Genomic DNA, 24,882 nt, shown 5'->3' on the forward strand with positions numbered 1-24,882 from the left:
TGGTTGTTTTGTTTTGTTTCTGTCTTAAGGTTACATGTTAGCAGTATCTAAATGGGTGGCTACAGCATGAAATAACGCTTGTTTTTCACTTTATATTTCTTCCTTTTTGGTCTTCCTCCATTTGAGCCCTGAGGTTTCTTGGTGTAGACTGAGCTGTGTGTGCTTGCTCTGTGTTCTCACACCTCTCATACCTGTGCTCTTGTGTGCTGGGTCAGAGTCCATAGAGAATGAAGTCCTCTTGAATTGTAGCCATTGGGCAAGGACTTGGTGTGGGATCTGACTGGCTGTGACACACTGCCCTGCCCCTAGCATCTTTAAAGTTCTGCATGCATGCATTAAGAGTGCATGCATTAAGAGTGCGGCCATTCCTTGGGTGTCTGTACTTTGTACAGGAGACTCAAGCCTGGTTATTAAGTTGCATTGTCTGCCATTCTCCTCTTCACATGTTTCAGGGTTTATTTTAAAAGCCAAAGACGGGTGGGGCGGTGGTGGCACATGCCTTTAATCCCAGCACTCGGGAGGCAGAGGCAGGTGGATCTCTGTGAGTTCGAGGCCAGCCTGGTCTCCAAAGTGAGTTTCAGGAAAGGCGCAAAGCTACACAGAGAAATCCTGTCTCGGGGGGGGGGGGGGAAAAAGCCAAAGACATGTTCACCCAGGCTCCTTAGATTCCTCTTGTAGTAGAACTGATTTCTAGGGAAACACCAGTGTGTGTGAAGCCTTGCAGGTGAACTGAAATAGGTAAGTGGTTTCTTCCTTACTACCTTCATAATCTTTGTGTGTGTGTATAAATCAGACTTGTGGGAGGCAGTTCTTTTTTGTACCATGTGGGTCCTAGGGGAATCTAACTCAGGTTGTTGGGCGTGGTAGCAAGTACCTTTACTTGTGAGCCCATAATCTTCCAGGAAACATAGCTTGGTTTGTTTTTGATAAGTCTCTTATGCAAATGTGAGCAAAGCTTACTTCCTGCCAGTATTCTGCAGTTGCTTGGTTAATTATATCCTCTACATAGCTAGAGGGAAAGTGTGGTTCTTAGGGAGTTTAACATGGACTCTAGTTCTTGGGAGATAGGTTCTGTTTGTTGCACTAACTGGTGAGCATTATAAAAGCAAGTGGAGGAGCTAGACCTGCTGTCCTGCTCTGTGAGGGTTTGCCTTGAGAGCTTGGTGGAGGAAATGGGTGTAGGGCACGGCTGTGCAGTGGATTTATGACACTCGGGAAGGTGGGGAGAGTTCAGAGATCCTGAATCGCCACAGTAGTGACCATCAGTTGAGGGCAGCTGTTTCCCTCATATGTACATAGCCAGGTACTCAGGCAACACTGGTGTGGGACTCTAGGCAGGTAGCAAGTTCATGTTTACAATAGTGAGGATTTACCTTCAGAACTCCAGGTCATTGTTAGTACCTGGTGCTAATTTTAGGGCAGCTGAGAGTCTCACTGTGCTATGAACACCTTAGAGCAGTGGTTCTCACCTATGGGTTGGGACCCCTTTGGGGTCCATATCAGATATTTACATACCATTCATAACAGTAGCAAAATTACAGCTATGAAGTAGCAACGGAATAATTGTATATTTGGGGGTCACCACAACATGAATGACTGTGTAAAAGGGCTTCAGCATTGGGGTGGGTGAGAACCACTGCCACAGAGGGAGAGCATGGCCTCCAGGGTCAAAGAAGGGAGAGAGCCCTGTTTCTGTGTAGACAGCTGGTGGGATGGTTTGGAGAGGGCCCTGGAAAGGGACAATGGAGAAGCAGATACATGTTGATGTCTTCAGAGAAAGGGATTCCTGAAGCCCGCAGTGGAGAGTGGAGCAACAACAATTAGAAGAAACCAGGTTGGCCCCTGGAGAGGCCTTAATCATAAGCCCAGGAGGTTACTTGGTCCAGATGTAGTTTAATCTTATCCCACAAAGAACTTGTGAAAAAAGGAGGTCAGTCTGGGTGATGGCCAGCCATTCAGAGCTTTGTGATGGAAGAGGTCCAAGCGCTGTTGTGTAGGTAATGTCTTTCATATTCAGTAAAATTGGTACTGGTGGGAATAGTCAGAAATACTTTGTTGACAGTCCAAGGACATTTATTTTTATACCTTAGGCCCTTTATATGATGATTGATATAGCTAGTACATGATACAAGAGGAAAAGCCTTTTATAGATAAAGGTTCAAATAAAATAGCCCATATTGATTTTCTAGAAATAAAAAATCCTAGCATTCTGAGGTTTCACCAATTTGATCTTTCTTTTTTCTGGGCTATTGATTGATCTCATGGTTCAGTGTTTAGCACAGTCTCTGTGATTGATCTCTCCACACCCAAGTTGGTATCTAAAGCTTAGACCTATACATTCTGGTTGCCAGTTGTGACCAAGTACTAGCTAAGAAACCTGCCTTGAAGCACAGGGCTGGAGAGACAGAAACCTGGGGTTTGGTCCTGAGGAAGCTGAAACTACTTGGCAGAAATAGTGGGTAAGGGTGCTTGAGTCCAGCTCAGCCCCTAGCAACCCAGCAGCTGTCTGGGGCTGCGAGATAGAGCTGTGTATTCCTCCTCCTAAGCTGGAAAGGCAAGTCACTCTTCTCTGGGGGGGGGGGGGGAGTGTGTCCTCTTCCTCTAAACCTGTGCTTTTTGTTAGTTTCTTTGTCATATTTGCAGATAAGTGGTTTTAGTTTACTCTCTATAGAATCTCAGTGTAACCATTCTGTGCTCCTTGGAGCATCTCTGTGACTTGTGATTCTTTTTTCTAATAGAGGAAAAGTTTAAAGTCATTTCAGTTAACTTTAATTATAGAAAATGCTGCCGAGATTGACAGGGAAAGATTTACTTGGACTTGACTGACTATCAAAGGCAATGCATAGTGTCTGACTACACTTGTGGTACTTTAATGATCCTGCTACTCTGCTCCGAGAAATTGAAATTTATTTCAAACTCCCGTGAGGTGGATCTCTGGATTATCAGTAATGAAAGTTTCCATGAGTATGTTAGCTTGTCTTGTGATTGTGTTTGACACTCCTGCCTTTTTATTTTTAATGCCTTATTCTACTGTTCTTTAAAAAAAAAAAAAAAAAAAAAAGTCAGTTGTTTCCTGCGAAATCTTTTTCAGCCTGGAATTGTTTGGTGGGGAACAGAGTACATAGGTTTTTGAAAAGTCTTGGTGTCTCCAAATGTCCCTCATTTTCCTTCTGTCCCTTTACAAGCCACTTCATTCCCCTGACACTAGTCCACATCGGTGGGAAGGTCTTCAGGTGTGCTATGTGCTGGGTGGGCTCAGCTAGATGTGGACAGCGAGACAGCGTCGACTTCACAGCAGTGTGGCAGTGGCTGTTAGAACTGTGGCATAGTAAGTAGTAAGGATCAAGTTGGCTGAAGTGTTTCCCTCTCTACTCAAGGTGGAGTGGCGGATTCCTCGTCTTTGCCACTCCAGGTCAGGCAGTGAAGGCGTGGGTGTCCATTGTAGCTAAGTTCGCAAAGGAATGCCGATGTTTAGAATAGCAAATACAATCAGACTAAATTAACTTTCTATTTTCTGAATCTGTTTCAGCAACTCTACCAGATCCTGACTGACTTTGATATCCGGTTTTATATGTATGAACTACTTAAAGTAAGTAGCATTTTTTTTTTCAGGCTCATTCCTTTAAGAAGTTTTTGAAAAGACAGAATTCAAGCAGAATATTTCCTGATACCTAGAGAATCTAGTGAGACTTAACTTCTGATAAGAATTCTGTTGTGAGACCTCACAGATTTTCAGTAAAACTTAGAAGACTGGCCAGAAGGGGTACAGAGCCATTATACAAAGCTCACGACCCCCTGATACCAACTTGGGTGTAGAGAGATCAATCACAGAGACTGTGCTAAACACTGAACCATGAGGTCAATAAATAGCCCAGAAAAAAGAAAGATCAAAAAAAGGCTCTTTTTGGCAGTTGAGTTTTTTCTTTGCCAGTTAATTAATCCTAGTGTTTTCTGTGTAGATAGTCACCTCAGATTTAAAGACTTTAAAATGGCTTTTTATTGCTCATAATCTCATGAGTTAGTCTGGGAACTTTTTTTAGATTCAAGTCTACCTGACTGAGACAGAATGGTCTGTGTTAGCTTCATTCATGTATCTGTGATATAGGCTGGAGTTGCTGGACTAGATGAGGTCCTGTCTTTCAAATAGCAGTAAGAATAGAGACCTCAACGTGTAAACAATTCAACTTGGCCTCTGCTGGTTTGCCAGTACCCTGTTGACAAAAGTCAATCCTGTGGCCAGCCCTTGACCTCAAAGGGTATAAAATGGTTATTATTTCCCAATGGGAAAATCATGTAGAGGGATGTCGACAGAATTGGCAGCCATTTTTTTTTCTGAACTGTCTTACTATTTCTTTCTTATATGAGAATATATACCCCTTATTCCCAAGCACTGACTAGCACTTAATCCAGAGAGAAGTGATGGGTGGACCTTCTAAATGGCTTATAAATACCAAGTAATAAAAAAAAAATTTGAAGCATTATCAGTTGATGGAGGAATGTTTTCATTTGTGTAAGAAAACACTTACATAAATAAAGCATTCTGAAAATGCTACATGTCCCTTTTAGCATAATGAATCACTAAGAACCTAGTAAGAACCATGAACTACCCCCAGAAGTGCTTTATAAATAAAGAATTGACTAGGCATGGCTGCATATGACTTTAAATCCCAGCACTGGGGAGATCGAGGCAGGAGGATCTCTTGAGTTCAAGACAAGCCTGGTTCCAGGCCAGCCAGAGCTACAAAGTGAGACCTCCAAGATAAATAAATAAATAACTAAATAAAGAGTATTGTAAAAATTTGGGGAAGGGGGGGTTAGTGGTTGTAGATCTCAGTTAAGAAAATTGCTGAGCTGGGGTTTGTGTGGGAACTGTGAAACACTGCTTGAACAAAATACCAGGTTGGAGCAAGGCTGGACTTAGGGAGTGAAGTTTGAAGAACTGGCTCCATGAAATGAATGCTTCTCCTTAGACTTGTACTTGAATGATCTGCCTGTTGCTGGAGTCAGAGTGGTGGCCTTGGGATTCACACCATGTCTGTTGAGCTTCCTTTTGGTTGGTAAGGGTAGACTGGAGCTTGATGTGGTCCGCCTTTACTGTGTCTTCTCCAGACTAGAAGTCCAGTAGGAAGAGGTCTGCAGTGCTCTGAACAGCAAGCTAGCTGTATTTCCTAGAGGCTCATCCCAGAAAGCCACATACATGTACCCTTGAGAGCAACTGCCCATTTCTCAGTGCTCATTGAAGTCAGTGTTGAGGTTTGTAGATTTTAGCAAGTACCAGCTGGATAAAGACAGAACCTAGTACATCTGTCCTCAGTGCTGAGGGCCATGCTACTGTCTAGTGTGGCAGTATTCTTCCTGCTAATGAATGATCAGAAGCTGTAGCAGATTTTATAACTGAAGTATCTCTTCAGGGAACTTAGAGTGTGTTAGGAGCCCCACAGGGTGTCTGGCCAGTGAACACTGCCAAGAATGAATCACTACTGCTTTTTTTCCCCCAGCCTTGGCCCTTCGTTTATTTCTCACTTCCCAGGTATTGTCTGGATTAGATCTTTGACAAAGACGAGGTAAAATGGCAGAAATCAACATTTTCTCTTTTAGAGAAGAGATAGAAGTAGGAAATATTTAACCTCACAGCAAATGTAAAAGAAATTGAGGCTGAAGGCTATGTGTGACTGACTGCTCAGTGACCTCCCCCACCCCCAGGGCTTTATGTGATCTGATTCAGATTCAGGGGGATGTGCCCTCATGGACCCTAGTTTCATAAGAAAACTGCTGAGATGGGGTTTGGGTGGGAACTGTGAAATACTGCTTAAACAAAATGCCAGTTGAAAGAAGGCACAGCCCACACAATGGAATCTCGCTACAGCTGTTGTAAAGTAAATTTTGAGTTTCCATGATACTAGACTTTCTATCTGTAAGCCTTCAGCCAAGTGTTCTTAGGTCTATGGTAGACGTTTAAGCAAAACTTAAGAATTCTGTTCTTTACCCATGTGATACTAGTCACATGCCAAGTGCTTAGTGGCCTTTTGTAGCTAGCGGCTACTCTGCGACACACCACAGCTACAGATTGCTACCTTTGCTACAGAAAATGATGGACAAGGCTGGTAGAGGAAATGCTGGATGTCCAGAAAGTGCTCTTGGGCTCCTGCCTTCTAGTATTCCTTCTTTTGAGATTATCTCTCACCTCTATCCCCAGGTTTTGTATTGCCCACTCTCCAAATTCAAATTCAAAGCATCAAACCTTGTATGTTATTGTTGCTACAGACAGGGAGCATTTTATGCATGCTAATATGCTGATAGTCTTCCTTCCTCCCTCCCTCTCTCTCTCTCTCTCTCTCTCCCCCTCTCCCCCCCCTTGTGGTTTTTCAAGGTAGGGTTTCTCTGTGTAGCCCTGGCTATCCTGGATCTCCCCCTGTAGACCAGGCTGGCCTTGAACTCAGAGATCTGCCTGGCTCTGCGTCCCGAGTCCAGGGATTTAAAGGCGTGTGCCGCCGCCGCCGCCGCCGCCGCCGCCGCCGCCGCCGCCGCCGCCACCACCGCCGCCGCCGCCGCCACCGCCACCACCACCACCACTACTGTCCGCCCTCCCCTCTTTAAATACACCTCCAGCATAAAGATGCCTGGCACGTGTCCTTAGTCTGCCACTGTTCTCCAGCAGGAGGTACTGGGTATCTAGTCACAGCCTGAGTGGCACAACTGACACTTAGACTAAGTAGACGCCAGGTATTGTGCTGAACATTGTTGAGTACAGGATAGCTCCCGTGTGAAGGGTTTTCTGGCTTAGTGAAGCTTTCCAGTGCTTTTTAAGCCAAAGGGTTTAACTGTGGGGTTCACAAAGGTGGTGCATGGTGTGTATGGTAAAGAAGACTTAAGAGCTGTGAGTGTATGGGTCGGGTGTAGTAGAAAAAAAAAAAGAGAAAAGCTGGATGTGGTGAGCATGCCTATACTCCCAACACTCAGGAGTCTGAGGTAGGATATTGACCTTGAGGCCAGTCTGGGTGCAGAGAGAGTAAAGGGCAGCCTGACTGAACTGTGTAAACAATAAAAAGGAAAAAGGCGTATTAATCCAAACTTAAAGATAAAAATTTAAATCAACATTTCTTCAAAGGCAATATAAATATAGAGTGATTGATAAACACATGACACATAATTTTTTCATCACTAATAAGAAAATACAAATCAGAAACACATTGAGCTACTACTTTAACCTACCTGAAGAGCTGGAATTAAAACAGGGACTGGGCGGCAGCGGCGGTGGCGCATTTGGGAGGCAGAGGCAGGCGGATCTCTGTGAGTTCGAGGCTAGCCTGATCTACAGAGTGAGATCCAGGACAGCCATAACTGTCACACAGAGTAACCCTGTCTTGAGAAACTAAAAGAAAAAGTAACAATGACAGCCAGGCAGTGGTAGTACATGCCTTTAATTCCAGTACTCAGGAGACAGAAGCAGGCGAATCTCTGTAAGTTGAGGCCAGCCTGGTCTACACAGTGAGTTACAGGACAGCCAGGGCAACACAGAGAAACACTGTCTCGAAAAAACAAACAAAATAGTGACAAGTGTTGGTGAGAATGTAAAGAGACTGGAACTATCATGTGTTGAATTTGAGAAAGCAGGCAGTTCCTTAGAAATTGTAAAGTTATCCTACAACAAGGCATTTCTGCCCCTAAAAAATGTACCCAAGATAAATAGATGCAAACCTCCCAAAAACCTACCTATGACTGTGCAACGTTGTTGTCAACAGCCAGAATAGAAACAACCCAAGTCAGTAAACTAGTAAGTTCGTAATTGATTTGGTCTCAAAAATAAATAAGCTCAGTGAGAAAAGTGGACAAAGTACTGTGCCGTTAGGAATGTCCAGCAGAAAGAAGTCTCCAAAACAGACAGCAGATTAACCAGTGGCTGGGAGTAGCTTGGCATGGGCATTAACTAAGAATGAGCCCCAGGGAACTGTAGAGATCCTGGAAAGTTCCAAAACATGGTGGCAGTGGTTACACAGCTCTCAGTTTACTAAAGATCTTTGGCTTTCAACACTTAAATCCTTTTATGTTGATTATATTTCAGGAAGTCATTTTCTCTCGTAGAGTAGTAATGATAATTCTTGAATGCTGGCTCAGGTTTTATATTTAATGAAAATGTAAATGCTTCTTAATCTAGAAAATTCACATTGCCCACATAGCTTAAGTCTGCCATGTTAAAAGATACGTTAAGATGTCATTCTTCATGCCCACATGGATTCTGAGGTCCCACACTCTGGTCTCTCATTCCCTTTTTAAAGCAACCTTCATTCAGCATGATCATCGACAGCCCCCTTCCTACTGGCTGCCAGCTGTGGTGTCCATGGAGAGCATCTTTTTTCTCTCTCCTTAAAGGCAGTAAGCTGCCCTTTTTGAGACTATTCAAATTCAAGTGTCACAGATAATAAAAATGTGTTTGCGTTGGGGGTGGTAGAGGGTTTGCTTACTTTTCTCTGTGCTTTCTTACCTACTAGGCTCTGGATTACTGCCACAGCAAGGGAATCATGCACAGGGATGTGAAACCTCACAATGTCATGATAGATCACCAACAGAAAAAGGTACCAACCCAGCCAGGCAGCACCAAATCTTTGCTGAAGGCTTAGGGAAAACCTAAACATTGTCCAATAGCATTGTGGTGTCTGCAGACCACCACTGATCTCTTCAGTAAACTGCGTTACTGTGACTCCTCTAGTCTCCAGGAAGTGCAAGTGACCTTGACTATGGTCACTGGTTTTATTTTGGTTTTAGTGTTCAAAGGGTCTCAGGAAGAAACGACAGCAGTGGTTTCTGCTTTGCTTCTTCACAACCATTAGAGCAATCTGACTAGCCCTAAGAAAAGTACACTTGGGTTTCTCCAACTCTGGTTGTCATAGCCAGTGTTAGCTTAATGACCAACTAGAGTAGTGCTTCTCTTCTGGAGTGGGGTATGCACATAAGTCCTTCAGTAGTGCCTGGAGCTGATGTTAAGAGCTATGAATGATGGGGGATTGTGTACCACATGTAAGTAGCATGGAGACGGAAAACAGTTGAACACTTTTGATCTGGAGAGTAAAATCCGTTCCAAGTACTCTGCTCCAGAAATGACTTCATCTGCGGTTTCTAAAGTGTAGTTTTTCATGGGTACACTATCTGTGGCCAGCTACCAGTTGTAGAAATGTAGTGTGGCCTCCACATAGGCGTGGGCATCTTGAAGTGCCCTTTTGCATTCTGTTTGGTCTTGTCTTTCTCATAGCTCCGGCTGATTGATTGGGGTCTGGCGGAGTTCTATCATCCTGCTCAGGAGTACAATGTTCGAGTGGCCTCGAGGTACTTCAAGGGACCAGAGCTCCTTGTGGACTATCAGGTGAACTTGTCGGGGAAGCTGCTCTGAGCTATTTTTATATTCTCTTAGGGGTTTTCCTGGTTGCTCTGTAGTCAATTTGGATGTATTCAAAACCCAGTTATTCTTCTATTCTAAAGGTTTTTCTCAACTACATTAAAAAAAAATTCTTTATGTGTATATGTATGAACATACTGTGCCACAGCCATGTGGGATCAGAAGACAACTTTCAGGAGCTTGTTCTCTCTGCCATATTGGTTCTTAGAAGCAAACTTAGGTTAGTAGGCTTGACAGCCTTGACCAGCTGAGTCTCTTGATGGCTTTCTTTTTTTTTTCTTTTTAAAGGAAATGAATGACTTTTATTTCTAAAATAACTATAGAAAGGCTGAGGATGGAGCTTGATAATAGATGCTTGCCTAATATGTATAAGGCTCTAGTGCCTTAAAAGTCAGGGCTAGGGCTGGAGAGATGGCTCAGAGGTTAAGAGCACTGGCTGTTCTTCCAGAGGTCCTGAGTTCAATTCCCAGCAACCACATGGTGGCTCACAACCATCTGTAATGAGATCTGGTGCCTTCTTCTGGCCTGCAGACATACATGCAGGCAGAACACTGTATACATAATAAATAAATAAATCTTTTTTTTAAAAAAAGCTAATCTTCAGAAGTCAGGTGAATATGAGAACCAGGGTTTCTAACCATCCTTGACTGATTGACCGTCCTCACTGCCTTCAGATGTATGATTACAGCTTGGACATGTGGAGCTTGGGCTGTATGTTAGCAAGCATGATATTCCGAAAGGAGCCGTTCTTCCATGGGCAGGACAACTATGACCAGGTGAGCAGACTCAGCCCTGGTTCTTCATCACTAGGGAAATAGCTCAGGGACAGGAAGGAGGCATTGAGTGTGTGTATGGGCAGGAGGGCACCAAGCATGCAGAGACAGACAATGCTGTCTATGGTGAACTTTCAAGATGGGTCTAAAAGGTAAAGCTCCTCTTTGTCTAACAAAATCAGACTCCAGTTACTTGGTCAGTGTCCCCAAAGGTGTTAGCATCTAAATTAGGTTAACCCTTTAAAAGCAGTTCAGAAACTTGCACTCATGTGAGCATTGTGTCCTTGAGTCTCTTTGATTATCCTAGACTCAGGTCTCTGTTCGGTCCGTAGAGATTTGAGTGCTCAGTGTGGAATTTCCTGATTCCCAGGCACAGTGTCCTCACAAGCTCATGGGAAGCTCTGTGCTTGGTGGTTTGGTCAGTTTGTTTTGTGTTTCAGCTTGTTCGAATTGCCAAGGTTCTGGGGACAGATGAACTGTATGGGTATCTGAAGAAGTACCACATAGACCTAGATCCACACTTCAATGATATCTTGGGACAGTAAGTAAGAAAGGAGAGGGAGGGAGGGAGGGAGGGAGGGAGGGAGGGAGGGAGGGGCAAGCACTTCACTCTATTTCAGAAGTGGGAAGATTAGACAAAATCCAATTTCTTTCCCTTTTCTAACATGAGTATTGATATTTATTTATTTATTGAGGTGGGATCTCACTTGCTATGTAGACCAGGGCGAGTCTTGAATTCACAGAGATCTACCTGCCTTGGCCTATTTATCAACAGAAAAATGGAAAATAAGCCATGTGTGGGTGTGCATGTTTCTAATCACAACACTTGGGAGGCTGCAGCAGAAGGATCATTGAGTTTGAAGCAGCCTGGGAATCATGAGATCCTGTGGAAGCAAATGGAAAACAAAATCATAATGTTATAGAAAAAAATGTTTATTTGGTCAAAGCATGTCCTTTTTTAAAAAATTATTTCTTTTTATTTTATATGTAAGCATGATTTGCCTATGTGCATGTATATGCACCGTGTGTGTATGTTTGGTGTCTGCAGAGCCAAAAAAGGGGTCCTCTGGACCTGGAGTTACAGATCGTTAAGCGCCACCATGTGGATGCTGGGAACTGAACCTGAGTTCACTGGAAGAGCAGCCAGTGCCCTTAACCACTGAGCCACCTCCCCTCCATGCATATGCTTATTTTGATGGAAATCTCTAGAAAACTATGCTTCTTCAAGTAAGAAGTGAATAGCTTACTTTTGAAGTAAGTTTTATATATAATAAATATTGAGGCATGCTGAATTTTCAGGTACTCTGCTGGTTTTCATGGTTTAGGTTTTTTGTTTGTTTGTTTGGTTGGTTGGTTGGTTGGTTTTTCTTGTTTTTTTGTGGGTTTGTTTGTTTGTTTGTTTGTTTGTTTGTTTGTTTGTTTGACAAAGTCTTGCTATGTAGCTCTGACTGGCCTCAATCTGGGTGCTAGGATTGTAGCTTCAGTGCTGTATGTTAACAAGTACATATTTGCCTGGTAGTCTTCAGACATTATTTTATGAAAGCACTTATTTCTGAAGCCAGCTTCTAAATATATCTACTGACCAATGCATCATTAGTCACCACCAGGCCTCACTTGCAATTGATGAAAAAATAGGCATAACAATAATCCAGAAATATTGAATAAATTCTCACTCAGGTATAGATGTTTTAAATAGATTCTGCTCATCTAATGATTGAGCAGTTTATGTCAGTACGCCATGGTTATAACTGGGGGCATCCGGGTGTGGGGATACAGCCTATTTGAAGTAGGTACTAATAAGAATGAGATCAGCTGCTTCAAGAAGGGCAATATTCTAAAGGTTTGTTTATGTTAGGTCTATTAGAAGAGTTTTCTTGTTGTTTAGTCTCAATACTAATGATTCACTTTTTCTTTCTTTAGACATTCACGAAAGCGCTGGGAAAACTTTATCCATAGTGAGAATAGACACCTTGTCAGCCCCGAGGCCCTAGATCTTCTTGACAAGCTCCTGCGGTACGACCATCAACAGAGACTGACTGCCAAGGAGGCCATGGAGCACCCATACTTCTGTGAGTCACTAAAAGGCAAAAAAATGGCACCCTTTGTCTTTGAGGTCAGTCAGAAAAATAGGTGTTTGGATTAGATCAACCTAGGAATTTGACTTCAAATTTTATTCATTATTCTGGGTCTCTGAGGCCACTTTACAGGTAATGGTATTAGGTCCCGAAGGTGCTTGCTTATTCACTGTTAGTGGTACCTCTGAGGCTAGGCTGTCTACCCATTCCCATCACCATGGGCTTGTATACTGAAGGTATCTAAGTTTTTTGTTTTTGTTTTTTTTAAGTGTGAAAACCTAATCAAAGATTTTTTTTCCCCTTTAAAAAAAATAATTAAAAGTAGTAATATCAGCCAGACGGTGGTAGTGCATATCTTTAATTCTAGCACTTCAGGCACAGAGAGGTAGGCAATTCTGAGTTCGAGGCTAGCCTGGTCTACAGAGCAGGTTTCAGGACAGCCAAGGCTATTCAGAAAAAACCTCTCTCTCAAAAAAAAAAGTGTAGTAAGATCATTTTAATGTGTTTTCCAAAGGAATCAATATGTGAGTAAGAGGAATCTGAGGTAAGCAGGCAGGTTTGACAGCTGGATTCTCGCCTCTGATATCTCCCAGAGCATGTATGTGTTCCTGCTGCACTTGTGTGTGGTTTGGGTAGTTGTTCCTATTGAAAGTTTCACATACACTTTACCCGTGTTGAAAGAGGAGGTACCTTAGTCTAGGCATGGAAGAGGCTGTGAAAGGAAGAAGCTGAGTAGCGACTTAACTGACTGCACTCTAAATCAAGGTGAACTCTGTCTTTAAAGTTTCTGTGTGTTGTTTGACTACTGTGTGCTCTTTTCCTTTCCTTTTGTCCTTTGGAGTTAACCTGATTCCTAATAATATTAATGGATATGAAGGACTGATTGCTATGCTCTTAAACCTAGGGCAAAAGTTTAAGGCAACAAAAAATTTAAAGGGTCTTCTCTTTCAGCCTTCTGGGCCCTAGACAGCTGACATTCCATTGTCGGCTTTCTAATTTCCAACCCAGAAAGCTGTTTTTACCCTTCAAGTTAGGCCACTTTAAGGATACCAGTGTCACCCCAAGTAGTGGCACACACCTTTAAACCAAGCACGCAGAGGAAGAGGCAGTCAGATCTTTGTGAGTTTGAGGCCAGACTGGGATACATAGTAAGACTGTCTTAAAAAAAAAAAAAAAAATAGCCAGGTGTGGTGATGTATACCTTAAATCCCAGGACTGGGAAGGCAGAAGCAGGTGGATCACTGAGTTCAAGTCCAGCCTGGACTACTGAATGAGTTCCATGAGAGCCTAGGCTGCACAGAGAAACCCTGTCTCAAAAAACAAGCAAGCAAGCAAGCAAACAAAACCCAGTAAAGTAAAAAGCAATACTAGTGTAAACTCATGAGGCAGATGCATAAGGATTGCAGATTTGATGCCATCTAGAGTATATAGTTAGACCCTGTCTCAGAAATATTGTACATGCTTTAAAGAGTTTAGGGGCTAGATATGATGTTAGTACTCAGAGAAGAAATCACAAAGAATAGTGTGAATTTTGAACTGTGGTAAGTTAGGGTTTTTGTGCCTTTCAGCAGCTGGGTCTGTATTCGAAGGAAGTAGAAAAACTGTCTCCCAGTAATTCCCCAGAGGACATGATGGCCACCCTGGCTGAACTAGAGGATAAAGCTGAAGAAGAACAGGAGTTCAGTGCTAATCTGAGCAACAAAAGACAATTTTCAGAAGGAGCTAAGGATATGACTTAGTGGAAGATTGATTCTAGCATGTATGACACTGGGTTCTATTCCCTGCCTTGAGGGCAATAAGAAAGGAGTTTTTTCCTGATCCTGTCTTGGTGCCTGTTCTTATGGGACCTGAGTTCCACATAAACGTCTGTCTCGGTGCATAGAGAAGAGGAAAGGCAGGCTGGCTGTGGCATTCCCACTATCCCCTCAATGCCGGTGCTGATGTGGCAACCTGGGCTCCTCTCTTGCAGACCCTGTGGTGAAGGAGCAGTCCCAGCCTTGCGCAGAGAACGCCGTGCTTTCCAGTGGTCTCACCGCAGCACGATGAAGCCTGGGGAATCGACGGTAATGCGGCACTGATGCTTGCCAATAAAACCAACCAACCAAACAAAAACTTGAAGGAAACTACAGTGTGATAAAAAGAAATTCTAATCATTCCTTCTAAAGGCAAAGAAGAGTAAAGACCTAAAGCCTGTCAAAAGCAAGAAACTCCCCAGTACTAGTCTGCAGGGAGCTGCGCTGTGCAGTGTGGCAGTGCATATAGTTCAGGATCTGAAGGGACTCTCCCTTTGGAATGCATGGGAGATGAGAAGCTCGGAGTTGTTGTACGTGTACCTGCGTTTAACAGGATACCACTGTTGAATTAACCCGTTCGGTCAACAAGCTCTGAATATCTGACTTCCTATCTATTCCATTGTGGTCTGGTTTTCTTCTGTGAGAATTCAGGCTCAAGTTTTAGCAAAAGTCAGCAGTCTATTCTGACACACCAGCCTCATTTACAAAAAAAGAAAAAAAGAAAAAGAAAAGAAAAAGGAAAAAAAAGATTAAAACAGTGACAGTATTTTTTTTAAGCTCTTTTACAAATTCATGTGTTATGTATTTTTTTATGACATGAGCTCTCCAGGAAATGTACCTCATCCCTGCAGTTTTCTTCTTCTAAGTATATTCATTTGGAAGCAAACTGCAGTCACTCTCACCACGTCAACTGTAGTGTCAGAAGATGGCACTGTAAATCCTGAGATGCCATGAACAGGTCCCAGGCTCATGAATAGTTCCATGCTGTGTGCATAACTTGGGGCTCACCTTTATTGATTTGCCTAACTATTGAATCTTGTTGCTTTTTTTAGGGTTTTTTTTTTTTTTTTAAATCCCTGCCTAAAAAGAAAAACACCATTTCTCAGCACATCTTTGTGTGGGCACCTGCTTTAATGTACCACTTGAAAACAAAGACTATTTTTGTTCACAACCATAGCTGCAGCTGGAAAGTTGTCTTCAGGCAGGTCAAAGAGGGAGGGGATTGTTCTACTAGGATTTATTCAGGAAAGCCCTCACATGTGCAGAAGGCATACCCGCCATCGTCCCTCTTTCTAGCCCCATGACAAGCAGGTCTGCTGCACTCGGGCTGATGGGCATTTACAGCTCTGATAGGTCATACATGAATGTGATGGCAGAGAAGTCTCTGGCATGGAGGTGCTGGCTTGTGGGCAAGGCTGCCCTGTGACTCCTGCAGCTGACTGGAGAGGGTGGCCAGGGCTTGGGGGAGGAAGTGGGACTCCTGGAGCAAGTGTCAAAGCTTTATCCATCCACTGTGCTGACCTTTGTGTGAGCAAAGAGCTAGATTTTGTTGGGGGTTTTTGTTTTTGTTTTTTATAGGGCTGATTTCATCTGGGGGACTGGTCACTGATGTGGTTTGCCAGCTAGTCCCCTCTCCTTGTCTGCAGAGCCATGCCTCAGCTCTGGAGACCTAACATGCTTGGGGTATCTACCACATCACACTTAGGGTTTCTTCATTAACTATTTAATAATGCCATACATTTTTATAAGGTTAGATTGTTTGTTTGAAACATCTGTTTACATTCCAAATTCCAATAAACTTGTATTGGTATTGGTAGCAGGTCCATCTCTAAATGCAGATTCTATTTTGTTGTTTGGTCTGTGGGAACTTAAAAGACAAATGTAACTCTTGTCTTGATAGTGTGGAGTTGAGTTGATAGGTTAAAAAGTAAGTCTTGGCGCAGTGATATAGCAGGTAAAGGCATTTGCTGCAGACTGATGACCAGAGTTCGGTCCCCGGAACCTGCGTGGTGGCGGGGAGAACCTACTCTCATGAGTTGTCCTCTTCCCACACGTGTGCTGTGGCATGTAAACACACACAACAATAAATAAAGTTTTAAAAATCTTCTTTAAGATCCTTTATAAAGCCAGAACATTGACATGCAGTTAAGGTTTTCGTACAGATCCTGCCTCCTTGCATTGCACCTTCTGTGTATCGATGTAAACATTTGTTCTTCCCGAGACTCGGAAACATGATATGGATGCGACTGAACCTGTTAACATGTCAAGTAGCAAAACTCGAGTGTCTGGGATTACCATGGACCTTCTCGTGTGCCCTTGGTTGTCAGGGGGATGTATCACCATATGTCTTTCCTGTTTTCTAACCTCATCTCCTTGATCACCCATGCTTCTCTTTGTTCTTTCTCTTTTTAAGTTGTTGAGAGCCCCTTGGATGGTCTCGATTGAGCAGTGACCCCACCTCTTTGCCCTGGGTCATCCAGAGACAGTAAAAAAGTGTGGGGGGAGAGTTGGCCATGTTCCCCTGACCTTCCCCTTTGGCATGCTCTAGGAGAGAGGTCCTTGAATGACAGCTCAGCGGGATGTCCTTTGTATGCAGCAGTGCCTGTACTTGACCTCTCTCCCCTTAGCTGTGGAGCATACTTGGGCTTAATGCTTGCTCCCTTTGAATCTGGACTCTGCCTAAGCTGGTCTTTCCCAAGTTGCAGTAAATCTAGTAGACAGACCTCTTTTGCCTGTCTCCAAGTGTACCTGGGTCCAGCCCCCTGGAGATTTTACTTGGGTTTGGAGAGTTTTAAAGTGTGTGTGTGTGTGTGTGTGAGAGAGAGAGAGAGAGAGAGAGAGAGAGAGAGAGAGAGAGAGAGAGAGAGAGAGAGAGAGAGAGAGAGAGAGAATTTACTCACTCAGTATCCTTTACAGTGAATATATACTTAAACTCATCTCAGTAATTTCCATTTGTTTGCTCCATTACCTTATAACAAGTTAAAAGTGCCTATGACAAGAACTTGATTATTTCCTAATGAAAAGCAAAAACAAAAACAAGCCGTGGGGAACAGGGTAGTGTTGCACTATCATCTCAGGTACTACCTGTGTTCAAGAACCTGCACCTGGTGTGCTGAGCAGAGGCTCCAGGGCTGACTCCAGATCAGTGGCTCTCCTTGGTATCCACAAGGAGCATGACATCAAGGTTGCCTGGGCTAAGAAAGCCATGCTGAGAATGCTACTTAGAAGTGTGTTGGTGGCAGTTTGTTCTTTTCAGGTTCCAATCAGCTGACCCCGCTCCTGCCACTGTTATGGGTGGCTAGGTAGAAGCCATTGCCTGTCAAATAAGAACACTTGTTACTGAGGCTTGCTGTGGAGCAGAGTTCCAGCCAGGCCTCCTCGTGCACCTTCCCCTAACATGTCCATGCCCACCTGGCTTAGGGCACATGGGTCCTCTTGTGGAAAGGAAAGCATTCTCTGGCTGACTGCTGAGAGAAAGGAGCTGGGAGTCCGGGATGCTTAGAAAGGGTGGCTGGGGAGGGACAGGTGACAGGAAAGGATCCAGTAAGAAAAATGTTGTAAAGGGAAGCCTTGAAGAACTCGGACTCCTGAGAATGAAGGAGCACTTAGGGGACGCTAAGCTCCTGTCACAGATGTGCCTGGAGAGGACACTGCCCCTGGCTTGGGTCCAGTGGTCCTTGAGAGGTAGTTGCCAAGGGCCTTAGGGTCTGTGCCTACTCAGGGAAACAACCTAGTTTCTCCAGGAGCATGCTGCTGTGTCAGCAGAGGCTGGGGACAGGGACAATGGGAAGAGTTTCTATGTGCATTGAGATAAATGTAGGAGCAAGTTAACTGCTTGCTTTAATACCAATTCAGATTCCCAGACACCCACAGGAAAGGGCATCTCCCTCTTGCACATGAGTGAGTGGATAAGAGCTGGGGAGAGATGGTTGCAGAATGCCAGCCCTTCTAAAAGCAAAAGCAAGCAGATCTTGTGAACACATAACCTGAGTTTGTCAGGGAGTTTAATAAAACTGAAGTGTGTCCTGCTTTAAAAACTGAATCCCAGTGTGGGGATGATGGGGAAGGGAGGTGGCCAAGAGCACTTGCTTTTGTGCTGTGGGGGGATGGGGGAGGTCTTTGTTGTAGAAGCTGGCAAGGTTGGATTATGCAGCTGATGCATACTTTTGTGTCAGTACTCAATGTGCTACAAATGTGACACTTAACCCTGAACTGCATGTATTGGGGGATTAAAAAACAAACTTTGAATCAATAAATTTTAAGTTTTTCACTTGCTGGCTCTTCTTGCTGTAAATTGGACAGAAATCTTTATATCCAGAGGCAAGCTTGGATAATCTTCAAGAACCTGTCTGCAGGAAAACAACACTGTGTTGTGATCCCTTTCCAAGTGAATGCTACAGACCCAGTTCCATGGTGTAGCCCTAGATGATTGACATGGGTGCCATGTAAAATCCTGTTTTCCTAAATAAAAATGTTGACAATGCCTGACCTTCCCAACTAGGAGACAAATCAGTTGCTGGGGACCTTAGCTTGCATTCCCTATCTTGGGGGAGGTGGGGAGCTCAGGCATAAACCTGGAGCCTCGAAGATCTATGTGGTGGCTAAGGCCATCACTTGTGTGTGACGACTTCTTTAGGAGTGGGACTGGAGTGTCATGGTGGACATGTTCTCTTGTTTCTCAGTGGCGGCACTCAAGACCCCTGTTTCTCAGGACTGGTTACATGACTAACCTTAGGACCCAGGCGTGGGCATTTGTGATCATCTCTCCCCACCACTCTCCTTGCAGCACACGCATGTGAATGTGGGCCTGTGCCATCACTTGGCTGATGGTAGGGGTCTTGGGTGCATGTGCTTTTATCCCTCACTAATACCTCTGCATTGGACCTTTGGACAATAGCTAAAGAGCTTGGATGCAATGTAATTAACATGCATGGGCAGCTTTTCTCATATGCAGTAGAGAGAACCCTGTCCCCAAGGGAAGTTTCTACAAAGTGACTGAGACAGCTTACTGGATGCCAAGTGCTTTCCACATCTAGAATCTAGTCACTGGCCTGTCAATCACCTGCTTTACCATGATCGTTATGGAAGGAGGTCATGCCAGACAGCTAGCTCTTTTCAGGGGCAGGTTGAAAACAATTTTGAGCCCACCTGCTGCCCTTCAATGATTAGTGGATTCAGCCCTTTCCCTGAGTAAACAGACTCAAGACACCTTCAGTAAGTGTCAGGTCTGAGAGACCCTGGAGCTGGACCTATTGTCTGGCTTGCCAGAATGGTTGAGGCATTTGCATCAGCACCTGAACTTGAAGGTCAGGGCAAGAGAATTGATGGTGGCATGATGTGGCCATAGTTCCTCTCCAGAAAGCAGGCCAATGGCTGCCTCTGTTGGGGTCAAAGAGCAGGAAGAGGACAACTTGAAGGCCTGTGCTCATGTCCCATGGAGTGACGTGGAGAAGACAAGCTTGCACCCTGTCCCTGGTGGCCTGCCTCACTCTGGCTCAGATTGATTAATGCCCTCTTTCCCCTCCTCCCATCTCTCCCCAGGTCTGTTGCGGTTCCTCACACTTTTCCATAAGCAGAACAAGAACCAAATCAAACGTCTTAACGCGTGTAGCGAGATCACGTCCCGAGAGCAGACACAAAATGGTGGCAGGCTTGGCGAGCACGAACTAGACCACCTGAAGGGCAGCCCACCACCGTATATCAGACCTCACTTCCGAATGTAAAAGGTTCACATGCCTTTGGCTTCCTGTTGACTTCCTCCCGACCCAGAAAGCATGGGAAATGTGAAGGGTATGCAAAAATGGTTGTTGGTTACTGTTGCTCCCCGTGCCCATGACCTGTCCCATGGCTGCCTTGTTGCTCCAGCAAATCCCAAGGACTGGTTGACCACAGACTCCACAGACGGGATCGGGGCAGTGTATGGCATGATGGGCAGTTACATATTATTTTAAAAGTATATATTATTGAATAAAACGTTTTAAAAGAAGTGGATGGAGAGTTTTCAGTATGGAAGGGGCCATTGATGGAGACCTGTGGCCAGAGAGGACTGAATGGCAGGTGCCCTTGGGCCAGGCTCTCACTAGAGGGAAGCAGGGCCAGGATGCTGTGTCTCGCTGCCTAGGCGGGGAGAGCTGGGCCTTGTCTTGATGCAGTCCCTGTCACTTGTTCACCCTTGCCTCTTCCAAATGAGGAGTGGCTCAGTATTTGAGGGGTTTAAATGCTCCTGGGGTGACTTCAGGAAGACGCTGGAGGCCACCCTTGGCTGTTTCTTTGCTCATGCCTCAGCATTTTGGCACTCAGACCCACTCCCTTCTGAAGAAAAGCTTCAGTCCTGGAGGCAGGTTGAGACTGCTATCCAGTGGGAGGGAAGGGATCAAGCCCAAAGAGGCTTCTTTCTCATCCTGTCCTGGGACCCCCAGGAAAGGGAGGGAAAGCGCACGCGCATGTGCGCACACACATAGAAGCTTCAGTGGAAGCAGCCATAGTTAACAGGAAACAAAGCCAGTTTATAGTGCTTTTCAATGTCCTCGGCCCTCTGATCCCAGAACAGCTGTGCAGAGGAAGTAAACACAGCTGAGGTCTGTGGCTGGCCTCGAGCCACTGCCTGTGGAGCTCAGAGACATGGCAGGTTTGAAGCAGGCGGTGGGTTGGGGTGCATGCAGGCTTGCTCTTCACAAGGGCCACTTGCCCTGCCCCCTTCAGCCTCTTGTTTTGAATGGCCATGTGAATCTGTGTGAACACTCACAGTATTAAAGTGATTATGAGGAAAGGATGTAACAGACCCCTACCGGGCCACCATGGGGTCAATGTCCTTTGGATGCACTTACGTCAGATCCATTCAGTTCTCCAGGTATGAGAGCTTAACACATCCCACCCTACCCTACCACTGGACACCAGCAAGTGCCCTCCAGGCCACTGGCCATAGACTAAAAAGCCAGTGGACTATAAGCACCTTGCCTTGGTTTCTCATCCCAGCACTAGCCTGAAGTCTCAAGCGTTTCCTGGAGCCCTTTTCAATTCAAGGCTCTAGAAATTGCGTTGGTATTCCAGCATCCATAGCTCATTCACATGCTCGCGTTGTATACAGTGGATATGTGCTGTCTCCGCAGACCTGTCTGCAGTTACGGCCCTGTGCAGCTGTGGAGGGTCTCTGCTGGACAGATCTACAGGTAGGGGCATGGGGGGGATCTGTTAATGCTCGTGAAGAGCTGGGAAAGCTAGTTTGGTCCTTGGTTTCCCCCACCTTTTAGCCCCAGCTCTCCTTCACTTCCCAGTGTAGAAGCCCTGATTTTCAGAAGTGACAGGCCTGTCCGATATGCTTGGGTTTGGGGGTGGCTGGAGAGGAACGGGAAGGAGGGCTTTTGACTTTGAGATGATGACCTGGAGCCTGCTAACCTGAGGATCCCTGGAGCCCATCCACAGCACACATGGGCCGTCAGAGGACCCTGCCAGCATCTGTAGACAAGTTAAACGGTGCTTGTAGTAAACAGTTCAAATGTTATCAAAAGTTAATAGTAAAGCCCCTCTAAGCCATATTAACCGTTACTCAGGTTGATCTGTTTTTCATGTTTCTGTATATCCTTGACTATAATCTAAAACTTAGTGATGATGCAAATCTAAGAAAATGATACATTCTTTTGCTAAAATGTTTCCAGTTGAGAGTGAAACTCACATTCAGCATGTATACATCTGCCTCACCTCTCTCCTTGGCTTCACGGTGCTCCACTGTGTGGTGTGCCACAGTTAAAGCAATTCCTTTGGAAATCCTGGACTGTTTCTATTTTTTCAGAATTGCTGAGTGAGCAAATCTGCTCTGCATTTGTAGATGGGCTGTGTATAGGATAAAAATTACTTTTTAAAGGGGTATATGTCAACTTTCCCTTTCAAAATTTTACTACGTCTGTGCGTGTATGATGGGATGGGGGATGGGGCATGGTGGGGGCCGGTGTGTGTGTTTTATTATGTGTGTGCCGGCAGACACGTGGCCAGAGGGCCAGAAGGTGGGGAGGATGGGCTGTTCTTCCCAGAATGCAGTTTCTCTTTCTCGGGCTCCTAACACAAGGTGCCTCTCACATACATTGTGCTGAGAGGCCGGACTCCAAAGGCTGCGTTCCAAATGATACCATTTAAGGAGGGAAGGAAAGCAGATCCCAGCTGTCTGAGTGAAGTCTGGCTCGGGGTTAGCATGATGTCCTTTTGGGGTAGCATAGATGTGAGGTTATACACACCACCTTTGTCAAAACTATCCACCGCGAAGAGTCTGTCTTCCTGATGATCAACTTGGAAGTATTTTTAAAAATCGTCACACAAAGGGGCCCAACAGAGTCCCACATGGCCTCCCCTCACAGGTTAGCAGGAACTTCTGCAGTAGCCCTGTCTTTCATTGGCCCCTTTAGTCTTTCAGTGTTCAGGGCACTCTCCTGGTTCTGCTCTGTCTAAAGTGGAGACCTGCTCATCTCACTACTGTGCCAGACCACCACCCTGGCAGCAGAGAGAAGTGGAGAAAAACCTCTGCACGCCACTGTGTAGTGCCTCCCTGTGTGTCCCAGAGACAAGTGCTCTGGGTGAATTTCTAGGCCAGGTTGACTTGGATGCCTGCTGTTCCCTGGGTATTAGCTGATGACCAGGACCTTGTGCCCTGAAAGGGATTCTTACAGTCACTGGTGCTTGAAATGATGCCTTGGTTATTAAATTTGTACATTTAAAATCCAGCTTGTGTCATGTGTGTATAGGTATGCACACAGTGTGTGTGCATGTATGAAGGTCAACGCGCAGTGTCTTTCTCGGGCACTCTCCACCTTATATTTTGGCACAGGGTCTCTCACTGAACCTAGAGCTCTCTTATTTGGCTAGACTGGCTGGCCAGCAAGCCCCAGGGACCCTCCTGTCTCCACCACCCTGCTGGAATTAACATGTGTGCACCACTAAAACCCAACTTATAAATGTGAGTTCTGGAGGATCAAACCCAGGCCCTTCTGATGCCTGGAAAGCTCTTTACCAATGGAGTCCCGTCCCCCTCCCCCTGCCCTCTACATTGTGTCTTTAGGATCAACTGTCATTCTTGTTTAACAGTCACAAACCGGCCGAAGCTGGCACTTGTGTTTAAACTTTCATGGGTCAATACATTAAAATTTTAATGGGTATCAGATGTGGTGGAGCACGTCTTTAATCCCAGCACTCAGGGGGCAGAAGCAGGATCTCTGTGAGTTTGAGGCCAGCCTGGTCTGCATAGTGAGTTCCAGGACAAGTTCCAGGACAGCCAGGGCTATGTAGTACCCTGTCTTTTTGTTTGTTTATTTTCTGAAACAGGGTTTCTCTGTGTAGCTTTGTGCCTTTCCTGGATCTCACTCTAGACCAAGCTGGCCTCAAACTCACAGAGATCTGCCTGGCTCTGCCTCCCCAGTGCTGGGATTAAAGGCGTGCACCACCACCAACTGGCAAGACTCTGTATGTTTACTTGGGATTGAGTGGCTGTGCAACCAGGTGGGACACAGGAAAACTTCCTACTACAAATGTTCAGGCTGGGCCATGGTGGTGCATGCCTTCATTTTCAGCACTCAGGAGGCGGAGGCAGGTGAATCTTTGTCAGTCCAAGGCCAGAATGGTCTACAAAGCGAGTTCCAGGATAGAGCTATTAAACAGAGAAACCCTGTCTCAACCTCTCCTTTCCAAAAAAAAACAAAAACAAAAACAAAAAAAAACAAAAACAAAAACAAAAAAAAAACCCAAAAAAAAAAAACAAAACTAAAAACTAATGTCCACCTGTTTTGATATTCCACCAACATGATATACCCTGCCTCAGTTCTGGTCCAGAGCAGGCTGATGATTAGAGATTCCAGGCTAGCTAGAACTGTGATTTAAAAGCCTGTGTCATTGATGCCATTCCCAGCACACCCTGTGATACACTCCCTGAGCTAGTTGTCCTGAGTGGCAACATGGGAGCTTTGGTGGCTGCTGCCTGGATCGCAATTGTTTTGCTTCTATACTGCAGCCCCTTCTCGCTGGTTGCCTTTCTTTTCTGTGGTGCTGGGGCCGGAACCCAGGGCCTGCTGCGTGTCAACAACGTGTCCTACCACTAAGCCACATCCCCAGTCCTCTTTCTCTTTTGTTTTGAGACAGGCTCTTGCTGAGTTGCCCAGTCTAATGCTAAATTCACTCTCTACACAAGCTGGCCTTGAACTTTTGATCCTCCTTCCTAAGTAGCCAGGATTACAGGCCTGCCCAATGCAAGAGGCCTGGCTGCTGTTTGTCTCTTTATCTGACTACGTTCTAATTGTGTTGGTCATTGCTGTCATTGATAATATCCAGTTATCAGCAAGGCCTCCTAACTGTTGAAGTCTATGAGATACACATACAAGAACTAGAGTATTAGAGGCAGCCGGAAAACAAGAGTGACAGAGTTGAATGCATCTGTCTGTGCAAGGCCTGAATTTAGGTAAATTTCTACTTTACCTTTGAAATAAATGTAAATGACAGAAGTGGCCATATGGTTTTCCGTTCATCTATCCAGCCAGCCATCTATTCATTTATTTACTGAGTGTCTCCCACAGTAGTGGAAACTGGCAGAGCCTGGGATACATGAACAGAGCAAAGCATACTCCATCCCTACTGTGGAATATTTGTACATTGTGTGAAGATGTGTCACTGTGATTGGTTTAATAAAGAGCTGAATGGCCAATAGCTAGGCAGGAAGAGTTTAGGTGGGACTTCTGGGGACCGAGAGAACTCTGGAAAAAAGAAAGGTGGAGTCGCCAGCCAGACATGAAGAGGAAACAGGAAGTGTAAGATGAAAGAGAGGTAAGGCCAAGTGGCAGAATATAGATTAATATAAATGGGTTAATTTAAGTTAT

General features: G+C 44.9%; 1 protein-coding gene across 4 annotated transcripts in view; it reads left to right on the top strand.

The window, feature by feature from the left end:
* Csnk2a2 (casein kinase 2 alpha 2) overlaps positions 1–20,018 on the top strand; it is a 42,362-nt gene extending 22,344 nt beyond the window's left edge. For 3 of the 4 annotated variants that reach the window (XM_076571620.1, XM_076571622.1, XM_076571619.1), the window contains 8 exons: positions 3,530–3,589; positions 8,490–8,573; positions 9,248–9,358; positions 10,066–10,167; positions 10,605–10,705; positions 12,085–12,233; positions 14,209–14,302; positions 19,574–20,018. In XM_076571620.1, coding sequence (XP_076427735.1) covers positions 3,572–3,589; positions 8,490–8,573; positions 9,248–9,358; positions 10,066–10,167; positions 10,605–10,705; positions 12,085–12,233; positions 14,209–14,285 — 642 coding nt within the window. In that variant the 5' untranslated portion in view covers positions 3,530–3,571 and the 3' untranslated portion in view covers positions 14,286–14,302; positions 19,574–20,018. The remainder of the gene's footprint in view (positions 1–3,529; positions 3,590–8,489; positions 8,574–9,247; positions 9,359–10,065; positions 10,168–10,604; positions 10,706–12,084; positions 12,234–14,208; positions 14,303–19,573) is intronic. The other variant, XM_076571621.1, reaches the window with a different exon arrangement.
* The last annotated feature ends 4,864 nt before the right edge of the window (positions 20,019–24,882 follow it).

Source organism: Peromyscus maniculatus, chromosome 5 (assembly GCF_049852395.1).
Source record: "Peromyscus maniculatus bairdii isolate BWxNUB_F1_BW_parent chromosome 5, HU_Pman_BW_mat_3.1, whole genome shotgun sequence".
NCBI classification, from domain to species: Eukaryota; Metazoa; Chordata; class Mammalia; order Rodentia; family Cricetidae; genus Peromyscus; species Peromyscus maniculatus.